This window comes from Manis pentadactyla, chromosome X, assembly GCF_030020395.1.
Source record: "Manis pentadactyla isolate mManPen7 chromosome X, mManPen7.hap1, whole genome shotgun sequence".
Taxonomy (NCBI): domain Eukaryota; kingdom Metazoa; phylum Chordata; class Mammalia; order Pholidota; family Manidae; genus Manis; species Manis pentadactyla.
This window is the reverse complement of record NC_080038.1, coordinates 16,197,318-16,211,625: the sequence shown is the minus strand read 5'-3', so window position 1 is coordinate 16,211,625 and position 14,308 is coordinate 16,197,318. Positions and strand designations below refer to the sequence as shown.

Below are 14,308 nucleotides of genomic sequence, written 5' to 3'. Positions count from 1 at the left end.
CTCTGCCATCTGTCCCAGTTAAAAAAAAATCCTTTATTGCCCAGTATTAGGGTAATAAGATGAGAGGAAATGTAAAAGCAATCAGTGGCTACATTACCTAAAATTTCAGCTACCATGCTGATCAGAATGTTAATTTAGTGGATCCTGTATGTGAATCCTAGGGCAAATAAGCTAAAAAGAATTTAAGGTTATTATCATTATCTCTTGAATTTCCTATTTTATGGTGCTCTAATGTGTCTCCTTTCAGGCGATAATTTTTTATCTTCATCCGGCAGTTAAATGTATCTATTTGCCCACTCCTACTATTGACAGAAAGTGGATTAGGCAATTGTGATTGGCTGACTTTTTCTTTTTCATAGGGGTAGGAAAAGGGCTGCAGTTATTAATACTGATTTGCAAATAAGTTGCACATTTTAATAAGCCAGAGTAGGTAAGAACATCAGCCAACAGATACATTTTAAACACATAAAATAATCACTTATAAAGAGACTTCTAAAAATTCTGTGTAAAATAACCAGTTCATATTAATTATATGTTGACACTGAAAGATGTATTCTAATAATAAAAATAAATTAGAGAAACCACTTAAAAAAGTAATTACTCTTTTCCTGGTGAAGCTAGTAAGAATCGCATAAACAAACAAGAAAGAAATCAGGATGTAAAGCCCTGCAGAGAAAATAAATTGGTTAACAGAAGGTTACCACTATTAAAGCATCATACAACTTATCTCCTTTATATAAAAACTTAAGATAATACATTTTAATAAAAGTTTGATAACAAAAATCATGAAATGTTATACTGGATAATAAAGTAATGAATTGAAGTTCTCTGAGCAGAATAAAAGATGTCATTTATATCAATATGCGGCATTTGAAAACCAGTTTCCACACAGTCTCATCAAATCCACAATGTTCAATGCAAAACAAAAAATCTATGATCATCTCATAAACTACCCACTATATAAGGTAGAATCTGAAATAAAATATTATTTTGAGTAATCGAAATATATGATGCATCATTTCCTTTAATTTTTGGTAAATGTCTCTTCATGTTTTTTTTTTTCCCTCCAAAAGGGAACAACTCACTTGCTCTGTTTCAGATACCAATTTCTTAGAATTCTAACAGTTATTTTATAGTAATACTATAAAGTGGTTAAACACCATGCTAACATATTTAATCTCTGGACTTCAGTAACACCTTTTGTTTACAGGAATAAGATATGAAGTGCACCAGAAATACTGCCATGTGGGGTCTCAGTTTTCAGTATTTTGAATATAAGGAATTATAAGATAAATGTTTTCTCCTTTGAGAAAGGAGAACAGAAGAAAATAGGCAAGAATTTTACAAAACTGAATGAGGTGAAGGATGGAGGAGAAATAGTCAAGTGCAAAGGGAAGCAGGAGAAAATGGAATTAGAAAAGAGGTCTAAAAAAATAAGGCTAACAATTTAGTAAGCTTAAAAATAGCAAGAAAGTTTACTGATGTTAGCCAATATCAGGGTATTGATTCCACTCAGTAAGCCACTCCTTCCTGCTGAAGTCCAGCGGTTGGGTGGTGGGTGACAGGGAGGGAATGGGAGGGCTGGGCTTTAATGGGTCAGCACACTCTCCATCCATTTTGATTATGTTGGCTTCCCCTTTAAACAATACTCTTCCATTGTTCTGTGGTTGAAGGAATAAGAGGGTGAGGATAGAGTCAAAAATGAGAGACCAGAGTAAGAATAAAAGAATAAGGGAGACCTTTGAGAATTATATAAATGAAGTTAGAATGACCTCTTCAGATGACTCAATAGTCCTTTAAATTTGTTTCCTTTCTCCCACCCCCTCTGCCATCACCTGTGAGTCTTGTTCAACAATGTGTACCATTTTGGGGGTAACAAAAACCACTGACTTATAGTAATCATCTTCCATCTGTCACTAATCAATGTCCAACATCCTGGGTATTTGCTGCAGTCTATCTTATTCTTAACTATCCCAATCTGGTTATTTTCCATTCCAGTACCCTTTATAGCCACATCTGTTAAACCATTTCTTGCCAGAATGTAGTCACCAGGTTCCAGAAGACCTTTCAAATTAGTAGTATGTTTTAGCATTTACACAAAATAAAAGAAAATTTTTCCAAATGCTGGATTCAACCATCACATGCCCCACTCTTTTCAACTGATATTCCTTAAGAAGAAAATATATCTGTTTTTAGTATGGATAGAATCTTTAGAACGCTTACACACCAAAAACAGTATTAACATGAAATTTAACAGATTCATTAGGAATATGCCCAGATAGGTTTAATAACTATTAATAGTCTTATCAGCTAAAAAAACATATTAGAAGTGCATGATGAGGGCAGAGTAGTTGGTTCAAACTATGCCGAGGTATCTCCCAGAGAGAGGGATGTGGTGGCAGATGAAGTGGCAAAAATCTTGGGAGATTCCAGCAGCTTTGAGGAGTTGGATCTTCAATGGAAGGGAAGATATGCAATAGTACTCAGTCTGCTTTGCTTGGATGGTCATGATTTTTCTTCTTCCTACCTGGCAGCCACAGTTTCTCAGCCACAGAAGTATGTTGATTTGAAAAGTTAAAAAGCCACTTATAATAAAGAATATAGCAACATGAAAAAGGACATAGAACTTCCAGTTTCATTTAAATCCAAAAATACACCTTTTTTAAAACCAGCAAACTAGAAACACATGCACATCTAGTTGGACATCTTGAAGATATATCATACTAGCAATTTCAAAAACTAGTATTTGAATTCATCTGTAATTCATTCCAACTTTCTTAAGACTCTTAGGGAAAATTTTCAAATTGCTTTTCTATGTATTTTTAAGTAAGAAAAGTTATCAGATATTATATTGCTACCTTTAGCAGTAGGAACTTTCAGAGTTAGAGAAAAATACTAACTGGGCTAATCACATTCAAAATGTAAGATTGAACATTACTCTTTTCATTATTGAGTCTAAATTAGTATAGAATAATATTGGAAATATCTCACTATTCTGGATAATTAATTACTGGATCAAAAAATTAAACATATATTTCAAAAATATTAGGCCATACTTTAATGTAATCATTACATCATAACCAACCCCTAATGTCTCTGGTAATGAATGTAGGGATAGAAGGAGTAATTGCAGACTACAAATAATTTATACTTGTTTCAATTAATATATCTACCTACCAAATCTTTCATAGTAACAAAACCCAGATAATTTCCATTTCACCACCTCTGTATATTGTTTAGTAGGAAGTTAAAAGCACTGTACACAAGACCACAATGCAGGCAACAACAAGAAAAAGAGGGTAGAGTAGGCTACAGTTAATGACATGCACCATTCTTGCACAAATATGCCTCTCACTGAATACAAAGAAGATAATCTGGTAATTGATCACATTATTAAGGAAGGCTACTTTAATGGAATTCAATGTATTTTCCTGTCAGAGAATGTCTCTGTTATCTCCAAAATCAATTTGTAGGTTCTAGTAGCAGTCTGCCAAGAAACTGGGATCCAATTAGCTCAACTGCTGTCACAGGTACAAGAGAGGAAAGAAGGTTGGAAAGTTAATTTTCACCGAGCTCCAAATGTGTGCCTGGCATTAGGTGTTTTACGTATCTATCTGAAAGAAAGGAGTGAGTGAGGAAGTGGAAACAAAGTCAAATTTCAACCCCATTTTTAATTTCAGTTCAGCTGATTCACTAGCCCAGCTATGTAAATGATTACTTCCTTTCCTCTTCTTTTACCCTTGGTCCCACCTAATGTCTCATTGAATCCTGAGATTAGTTACAAGATTGTTAGAATTCTTCCCCTTTTGATAATTTTATAATTTGAGTTTGGGAAAGGAGTATAATAAAACTTAAGTAAGAGCATGGGCCTTGGAGTCAGCTTTCAGTTGTGGGTGAGGTAAATAATCATTCTGAGTCTCAATTTCCACATACACTTTCTTTGTAGGATGATTGTAAGGAGTAAATGATATAAAATATGGTTAAGTCCTTAACATGATGCCTGGCACACTGTAATAGTAAGTGTTGGCTACGGTTGTTATTATAAAAAGGTAAACTGATGCTTAAATAGTTTCTATGATTCACTTAAAGCCATAAGTTAATTTCAGAGCAAAATCTGGAAGCAAGTTCCCCCAACCATCATTCTGTGTAGTTTTCAATATTTTAGAATATTCCTATGATGCAAAGATGTATTTACATATTCTCACAGTATTTAAATATCACCAATCCATATGGATTTTGTTAGTTCACTTGCATTCTTTTAAAGACTTTCATATTCATTTGATAAATATCAGAATCTTTGCCCCACCATCAGTATTCTTTAATCAGTTTTAGTTTTTGTCATATTATTTCTATCCTCTTAGAGTTGACCAATTGGAAATTGGTCCAATTATCCAACAGATGTTATATGTTAAGGTCACATTGCAGAAATGGAGGCAGCATGAATTAGAAGAGGGAGAGGCTGACTGTATACTGAAGCATCTGCTTTTTCCCACTGCCCAAATCCTCATCCTAGGGGACAAGAAACTTAAGTCAGGACAACTGCTTTGTATAGTTTCTAGTAATGAGAACTTTCTCATTATCAAAATTGTCACAGTGTGGAAAGGCTTTGACAATTATCAACATTCTGCATTAATTACTATTAATCTTACACCCATACGTATTATTTTTTAAACTTACATTAACTTTTATTCACTTAGATAATTAACTCATTGAAGAAACATAACTTTAATTATCAGTGTTCAGGAACCTCTCCAAAATATCACAATTTCTCAGTTTATTCAAAGCCAAAACTGAAATAGCTCCTGCCTTAAGATCAAACTGAGAAAGTTCAAGACTTTTTACATGAGTCTTCTTTTCCCCAGGACATGGCCTTTCTTTTTAAAAGCTTCTTCTATGACTAGAACATGCAAAAGCAAATTTAGTTAAAAGGTGCAACAGGAAATAATTATTCACTCTGAAGACTTAGTAAGCTATTAGTACAGTATTTATCAGAAAAAACTTCTTTTCAAATGAGAATTATATTAATAATCAGATTATTTTAACCTCACTTTTCTAGACAATACACTTTACTTTTGCAGAAATAGGAGAACCAAGTGAATCAGCTGAGACAGAAAATAGTCTGAAAAGAAAGTCATATGATGTTAATTTTCTAAATTTAAGATAAAAAAAATAGCCCTTGAAAATCTACCATAGGCACAGAATGCCACTCATTCTTAATCTAGAAAGGGTGAAAGATCTAATCTAAGGTTGAAAGAGCAAGAAAATCTTATGAACTTACTTACTTAGGTACAATAGTTTTAAAACTACAGTCCTCTCTTGGGAAATGAAGAGCCAATTCAGCTATTAAAGTTTTAAAAATTAAAAAAAATTGACATTTAAAATAAACCGAACTACGAGACACTTTAATGAACAAATCAGTGTTAAAGTAGATGAATGAATGTATGCTGTTAAAAACATTATCTACTAGGTAATTCAATAATTTGTTAAATGAAATTAAAAGTTTTATCAAGAAAAGATTGAATTTGTATGCATTGTCACTTTGATATCTATTCCAAAAGTATTATCCCAATTCACGGGGTGTATAATGTTATCTTGTTATCCTATACCTGTCCACGTAGAAATGCATATCTAATAACCTCAGCCACCACCAATATTTCCTCATGTTCTTTTAAAGCTATGCTTTACATTCCAAAAATAATAGTTACTCAGTTATTTTTTAAAAGGCTGTTCGATTACTTTATCCACAGGCATTTCATTGGTATTTTTTTTAAAGCTTTAGCAAATCTTTATGTTAGTTCCTCCCACTGACTTGTAAGGTAATTATACATACCACAGTCTGATGATTAACTTGAATCACTTCATCGCCAGCATGGATTTTCTTGCAACGATCTGCAGGTGACTAAATTTAACATAAAGGAAATGATAATGAACAAAAGTTTTATCAGTCATTTCCTCTCTCAGGAAACACTACAAGTTAACCTCTTTAAATAAGATCAAGAATGTAACAATAATCTTCAAGGAATTAGTAAACTAACAATGTTTACTAGTCTTCAATAAAGTGTTTGCATTCTATGGATAACTAACGACAGAAAGCAGAATTGCAAAACAGTATGTAGGTATTTAAGTTATAAAAGACCAACAAATGTCTGAGAACATTAAGGGAAATGATAATTGGTAATAACCTTGATAATTGGCAAACTTTATACAGACAACCCAATAGGCTCTACTGGGCAACTGGTTCAGAAATATTTTTTGAAATACTGTTCTTTTAAAACTTTGATCCTTTCCATTTAATATAAATAATTTACATTAACTTCAGGAAATAAATATTTTCAAGTATGTGCTTATGATCAGCATTAAAGCTTTGTAACTGATGATTAAATTACTAATTTATTTCATCACTAGTACCATCAATTCTGAGTAACTAAGAAAAGTAAATTGAAAGATGGACAGCCATTAGTTCAAAGTTACACTATATAAGATTATTTCTCTAACTAATAAGAGGATCTTATTTCTTTTGTTTCATACAATGTAATATATTGGTTTCAACAAAACCACACTTAATAAACAGAAATGCCAACATTTCCACAAGATGTAACAATTTCATCACATTTTTCCTGTATTCCCATAAAAAATTAAAAACAGAAACAAACAAGCAAAAAATAATTTTGGTAAGCTAATGTTGACAAGTTTAGTGAAATCTTTAGGAAACTGAAATTTAAGATAGAAATTTTATAATATTGTAGTTATAGGTAATGAATTAAAAATGCTATTATTTTTCCTCTAGTGACCACTGATTATTGACTATTCATATTATTAGGCATTTTAATGACAACATGTATGTGGAATTTTGAATATACAGAAAATGTGTTTTGTGAAAAAACATACTTGTATATATATGTACTAATTTATCGATCAAACACAACCATAAATACTGTAATATCATTCATTAGTATCTATTGGAATTAAAGAAGATTGATATATTGATGGAATCTGCAAAATAAAATGCTACTTTTGAGACCTTGGAATAGGAATTACTTTAAAAGTGATTTCTAACTCCTTTACTTATTACTCATTTCCAGTTTTCAATGATTTAAAAACAAAGAAGTCTTCAAACAATATTAACCTCAGGTCAATGAATTTTAAAATTCACAATAAAATCATTTGCCATAGACTAGAATTCAAGATAAGATGATGACCTAGGGAATTCTAGTTCCTGAAGCAGTAACATAAGCATAGTATTAAGAGAGTAGTTCATCTAAGATGTGAACCCAATCCTAAGAATCAGTGTCATAACAAGAAAAATATGTTATTTCTTTCATAGCCCCACCTGTGCTAGTGGGCATATTCCCAGCTTAGATAAGTGCCATATAACAATTCTGAAAAGTCATTAATCATTACCTTAATATTGCTGTAACTATAAAGTCAATCCCTGCACTACTTGGCTCACAATTGATCTTTCTAAAGGAGAGTATGGAAGAAAAATATCAAACTAAGGGCTCTAGTCATGATGTAAAAAAATGATGGTACATAAAATTCAAGGAAACTGAAACAACTTTTTGTACAGGTCAGTAAAAAAGGAAGTAAGTCATATAAATTATAGACTTTCAGTGTTAAAAGAGATCATTTTGTCCAAACCCCTCATTTTACAAATGAGAAAGTAAGAGAGTAGAGCACAGCAAAGTAAATAATTTCCCCACTTCAGGGAACAGCTTTACTGAGACTCAATCTCCTAATGATAAATGACTGAGGGTACCAAAAACAGTAAAATATTTTCAAGAAAAAAGAACTAAATGATGAACTATGTTCACAGAATCAGTCTTTCTTTGGTCACTCATCCATTTATCAAATATTACTGAGTAATTAACATGAGTAATGTATAGCGCTCAACAGTTTTGCAGATCCCCACAATATAGAAATATGTTCCTACCAATTCTTAAAGGTAAGTTCAAAATCACCATTTCTGTGATTCCTTCCCTGACTTCACTTGGTAGCATTTGCTGTTCTTTATTTGTCTATGTAAATTTCACTACCTGTTAACACAGATAAACCCCTACTTGAACTCCTTAGGTACAGCAAGCTAGATTAAAAATTTCTTCCAATACCTAGCCCCATGTCCGAAACATAGCAGACATGAAGAAGTTTGTTAAATGAACAATGAAGAAATGCAATATCAGATAAATGTATACATAAATGAGAATGGTCATTGTTGACAGTGTCTCACTGCATGTAAAATTTTATATAGTTGACAATATGCACTTAACTGATATTCTTGATTCCATATTATTCTCATATTTGATACCACATGTGAAGCCAGTACAGTAATCCAACTGCAGTGTATATTATGTGTTTCTCCATTCACAAGAAATCAAGAGAAGTGGTGTGTGTGTGTGTGTGTGTGTGTGTGTGTATGTATGTGTGTATGTGTGTTACATGATTAATAGGTGAATTAGCTGAAGAGAATGTTGATTTTTAAAAAGAAAATACTGGTAAAATGTTGAGATCAATAACTTGAGAGGAACTAATTCCACCTCAGTTTCCTTTGAAGGAACATATAGCATAAACATACAATTTGTCAGAATTTCTCAAAGAAAAACATTCAAAGCTCAGCCCTTGCTTAAAAGAATAGGATAGAAATCTGGGATATCCAAATGCAGGAATAATGATTTATTATGCATTCAAATCTATTATATTGATCATGTTAATGTTCAATACGATCACTTCACATTTCTATAGCTCTTCATAGCACAGTCTTTCACATTAGTTGATTTAATTTTCATGACAACTGGTGAGGTATGTAGTAGAGAAGATATTTCCAATTTATAATTAAGGAAACTGAACCAATGATAGGGTAAGTGACTTGCCAAAAATACACTGCCGTTAAGATGCAGAACTGTTGTAGGACCTAGGCCTAGGGATTGACCCACTGCTTGCAGTGGTTCTCAAACTTGAGCATGTCTCAGAATCACCTGTTACAACAGAATCTCTTGTTATGAAACAGGCTGGTTTCCATAGTTTCTGATTTAGTAGGTCTGGGGTGGGACCTTAGAAATTACAGCTCTAACGTGTTCCCAAGGGAGGCTGATGCTGCTGGTCCAGGGAGGAACTCACTGTGAATACCACTGAGCTATACCATGCTGCCCCTTTACTGAATGAGGCTGAATTATACTGCAAGTGTTCAGAAAGCCTGACTTACCTGATGTTTCTTTCTTACATGAGTTAAGTTTCTTAATACAACTAAACTATTTGACAAATGGAAGTGGATTCTTTCTGATGCCACAATAACTCGTCATAAACCAGCAAATACTTAACAAAGACAAATCTGTGGCTACAAATAAAACATCTGATTTACTTTAAGTAAACAGCTATTCCAAACTTAATAAAATGACTAAAATTCTCCCCAAACCAGCACTTACTAACTCAGTATGTTATTTTAGCTTTATCTACTAATCCTTTCATGTTCTCAGAAGTTAACCCCAATTATGTGAGATACATGTTGTTTAACAATAAAAGGAAAAACACACACCAAAATTTGAAATATTAGAATACTTACATTTTCTGTAGTTCCAGTAATTACATGGAGGCCATCATAAGTTGATTTGATATACATACCCTAAGAAAAAGACAGCATCAGAAAAAAAACGTGAAGCAATTGGAATATATTTCAGGTATATTATAACCTCATTTATGAAAAAAATTACCCTCTCAAATCAAAATTGCCACATGCCCCATGGATGAATCTATGACTCAATTATGCTGTCTTTAAACTGGTGAGAAATTGCTACCTGAATGGTCTGGTTTCTCAAGTTTGCCCAAAGAAGCCTGTACTCAATCACATAACTACTTGAATTGTCTAAGAAACTTATAAAATACAGCATAGCAATTCAATATCCTAAAGAAAACACCTTACTCCCCACAAAATCCATACTATATGTTCTGTGGCAAAATAAGTTACAATGGAAAATTCAAATACTGGTATGTTATTAACTTATTATACTTGATACATATTACAGAATAAAATGTAGGTTTCTACAGAGCCATTTCAACTACAACTAACTGGAGGCAGAAGAGTGATAAAATATTGTTATTATCAACTTTTTTCTCCTTCTGTTCTGTGGTATACTATACTCTTTGCCTTTATTTCTTATTGATGAAATTTTAATGGCTATATCCAGTCATTGCTATATCAATAACTAAGAGGTAATGAGTTCAATCCTTCCTGCCAACAAAGAGGGTAAGATTCCATTTTCCATTTAAATCAAGCCATTTTAGAAAAAAGCTTTTTTAAAGATTATCCAGAAATCTTTAAATTGTGCAAGCTTTCAGAATAAATGAAAACTTTAAATTATGGATAGTAATTGGACTTTAAAGGAAAAAATATCACAAGAAAGTACTCACATTTTAAATATTAAAATATTTTCATTTAAGTAAATCACAAAAAAATGGATGATTCAGTGAATGGCCTTTTATCCTAAGGAAGATTGTTACTTTAAATTCTCTTTGGGGAAAAATTACCTGTTTTACCTACAAAAGTACTTTACATTTCCAAATACTGGTTTCAAAAATTTAAAAATAGTGATTTTAATGTACTTGAAGTCTGAAATATAAGAAACTTAGCATTAACCAGTATCATTTCAGAAGAAAGCATACATTTAAGCACTTACATAAACATTTACTATAATGTTAATTTCCCATTCCTTTATGTTAATTATATATTTATATACCTGAATGTACATGTGTTTTTATTGAAAATAAGAGATACAAACAAGCAATAAAGTTCATGATATGGAACTATTAAGTTACTGGGGAGGTTCTAATTCTGAAAAGTCATTTCTGTAATGTCCTATGTCTAAAATTTTGGTATCAATTCCAGAAATGGCTGAGCTTAGATTGCTAATGTGAAACAAAACGAATGTAATTTTAAAAGATGTTTACCTGTGAACTCTAGTTGCTTAAGTGAAAGTTCATGACTTTATATAAAATAAATAACTAACCTCAACAAAAGTACAATAGAAATTAATTAAGAAATTGACTAGTAGTTCTTGGCTATGACCATAAGGTAATATTCAACCTTACAGTGGTGACAAGTATATGACATACTCCCTTTTGAAGTTAGTGTTTATCCCATTACTTATTGGAAGATAAATATAATGGGGTTATTACAGAGTTTAGAAGAGGTCAAGATCCTTGCAATCATTCTCCCCCACCTAAGGAATTAACAAAATGATGCCAAATTAACAAAGGATCTCAAAATATATTTGTACTAGCCAAACACCAAGTTTTGTTTTAGTTTTTTACATAGAAGGATTGTGAGAAGATAAAGTGGAAAAAGACAGTGAAAGAAGTAATAATTATTGCTTGGACAATCAACATTCATCATTACCTATCACCATCATCACTTATGTCTACTTGCTACAACATGCCAGGGATTGTTTCACATTTATTTCACAATAGCCTATGTGATTAGAAACTATCATTACCTCTGTTTTAGAGATAAGGAAACTGAGGCACAGAGAGGCTGAGGAGTCTGCCCAAGGTAGTGAAGCCCAGGAAGTTTGACTCCAGACTATATGTTTAACAGTAGGCTCCTTATTTATTGATTTATTAACAGGATAGTTGAGCGCCTTCACTTTTCTTATTAGAACATAATACTTGACAACTGTAGATATTAAAGTCAAAGATTCACTGTTTAACATCTATTCTTAAATATTAAGACCTCTTTAGCACACATGTACTTTGTGAAATGTGGTTATAAAGAGTAACTGGGTTTGATATTTGACAAATTTATTTTAATCACCCATCGCTTCTGACAACTGTAAGCAGAAGTTGATGATAATTCTCTACACACCTCTTTCAACACTGTATTACTGATTATGAATTAAGATGTCTGGATAAGAGCACTAACTAATTTCATAAATGATTAGACCATAGAGAAAGTCTAGTATCCTAAGATAAATGTTTAGAAAATATAGTCATTGGGATAATAAACATTCATGGAGATATTCTAGTTATGACTCTGGAAATAGAATTTGTGTATAATTACTATGCATACCAGGAACTTCAAAAATGGTATTTGTAAGCTAAAGCAAGTATCTGTTAGTTATAAGAAGAGGATCTCATCATTGTCTATATATAATTAAATGTTCTATAATTTATATAAAAGGTATTTTTAGATGGACAAAAAATAGTTTTAAAATACTTTACATAAAGAAGGATCTAACTATGTATGAGTTCAATTCCAGAAACTTCATAGTTAATGAGCAATAGGATAGAAATAAGGGACATTTTAAAATGCCATAAAAATGAAGACATTTTGTTTTATGCAATATTTTCATTTCTGACCTCAATAAATCATTTGTTGCAACTACTTTTAATAATAAAAACTAATTTCTTCATCCTTTTTACCTCCCTCTGGTAGCATTAATGAGAAAAATGGCCAAAATTCAGGCACCCCCAAAAAGTAAGAGAAGAAACAAGTTGCTTGGATGGATTTCAAACTAATCATTTTCTGAATAATGAAGAGTCCACAGAAATACATCCGATCACTTGTTCACCTCTGAGAAAGGGTCAAACAGCAGGAGGACATGTAATTGAAATGGCTTTTTCCAGAACCAAGACAAATCTAGTCTTCCATTTCATCAAAACCTTCATTCTTCCTTCTCTCTCTTTTTAAAAAAAAAAATTAATTCTGGAGCTGTCTCAAATAGCTCCCTCTCTTCTGTTCAGCTTGGCAAAACAACATTTGCTTCACTCTATCTCCACATGTCAGTTAACCAATGGGAGGCAAAGCAACCTCAGAGTCAAGTCAATGGAATAAGCCATATTTGGAGATGTCTAAATAGCGAAATAACTCTCTGAGACCAATAGGCTTCCCCTAAGGATGTCCTCTAAGCCATTTCCTCTCTGTTCAACTCATCTCTTCGTTCTGATCTAGTTTTGATTTGTTTCAATAGCTCTCATTTTCCTTCCTTTAATTTTATGCTAATTGTTATTTAAAAGCATTTTTGAAGCTACTTTCATGTTTTAATCATAACTAAGCACATTTCCTTCCATTTCTTTTAATACTCAGGACTCTCAAAACTAAGAAATCCCAGGAGATTTGACTAATTAGGTAGAAGGCTGATGAACAATCTATCCAGTTTATCAGTGAAAGAACAAAGCAATTACCTTTTACCTATGAGAGATGATCTATTTTGTAACAGGCAGAAGACTTTCTGCAGATATTTTCAGCTAATTAAACTTCATTAAGGCTTGTTATTCTCTCACCACTTTCTATTTCTTTCTTTCATTCACTATTTAGACACTTCCTATGGCTAGCACATGCTAAATGTACAAAAATCCTCAAATCTATTAATTTCAAAGGTGACTGACTAAGCTTACTTAAAGGTGGCTGATTTTTCAAATTATACCTTGAATAAGTCATGAAATATTTCTTTTTAGTTATCTCCCCTTCAACATGAATCATAAGACATATTTTATGCTTAACTCTTTTTATTAATATTCAACAGTTTAGTTTTTTCTTTTCCTCCCTTGGAAATATTTTCCCAGTGAAATGCTGCCAATTGTCCTTTAAAAATGAATTTCTCTAGGTAGTTCCACTTTTAAAGTCACAGTCCTAAATTGTTGTACCTCCTTTTAGCAATTCCAAGTTTAAATGTGGGATAATGAAACAAGATTTGTTATGATGTACTTCATTTAGTTTACCTGGTTAAACTGCCTCTATTGTATCTTATATGTGATACAGGGAAAATTGGTGAAGATCTGTGATTTCATTCTCTCATTTGCAAAATTACTAAATTAATACCTTCTTCAAAAAGTTGTAAGGAAAATACCTGGCAAATGATAGTCACTCACTTCTTTTCTCTTCCAGCTCTTTCCCAGACTGAATCTAGTTTTTAGCATTTTAAGTTTATGACTCTTTCAAAGAGCAGACCCAGATCTACTTTTTAAATTAAGAAAAACAAGAGCTGTACAGGGCTATACCTTCATTAAAAAAATCATAAAGTCCATTAATTAACATTGTGTTTACTCACTTCACATGGTTATTTTTTTCCCATGATTACAGTAGAAATTAGAGGGAAAAAATCATGCTCTTTTCTCAGAACAATACTGTCCTTAGAACCACAGACCAATGGAGCTAGAGGGATTTTTAAAGTTGATCTATTCCACCCTTTCCTGTCTCCAACATTTTACAGATGAAAATATATCAAGGTTGAGGAGGTTAAGTTTACCACTCTCATCTCCCCCAGAACATACTCACAACTGTATTTTACATAAGTGATTTGTATCCAGGTATCCTGATTCCTAG

The 14,308-nt window shown here is 32.3% G+C and overlaps 1 protein-coding gene across 5 annotated transcripts in view; it reads right to left on the bottom strand.

Annotated features, from left to right (window-relative positions):
* Window positions 1-14,308, bottom strand: part of CNKSR2 (connector enhancer of kinase suppressor of Ras 2) — a 257,408-nt gene that overhangs the window by 123,782 nt on the left and 119,318 nt on the right. For all 5 annotated transcript variants that reach the window (XM_036912833.2, XM_036912835.2, XM_036912832.2 and 2 more), the window contains exons 7-8: window positions 9,554-9,613; window positions 5,831-5,899 (exon numbers count right to left, since the gene is read on the bottom strand). In XM_036912833.2, coding sequence (XP_036768728.1) covers window positions 5,831-5,899; window positions 9,554-9,613 — 129 coding nt within the window. The remainder of the gene's footprint in view (window positions 1-5,830; window positions 5,900-9,553; window positions 9,614-14,308) is intronic.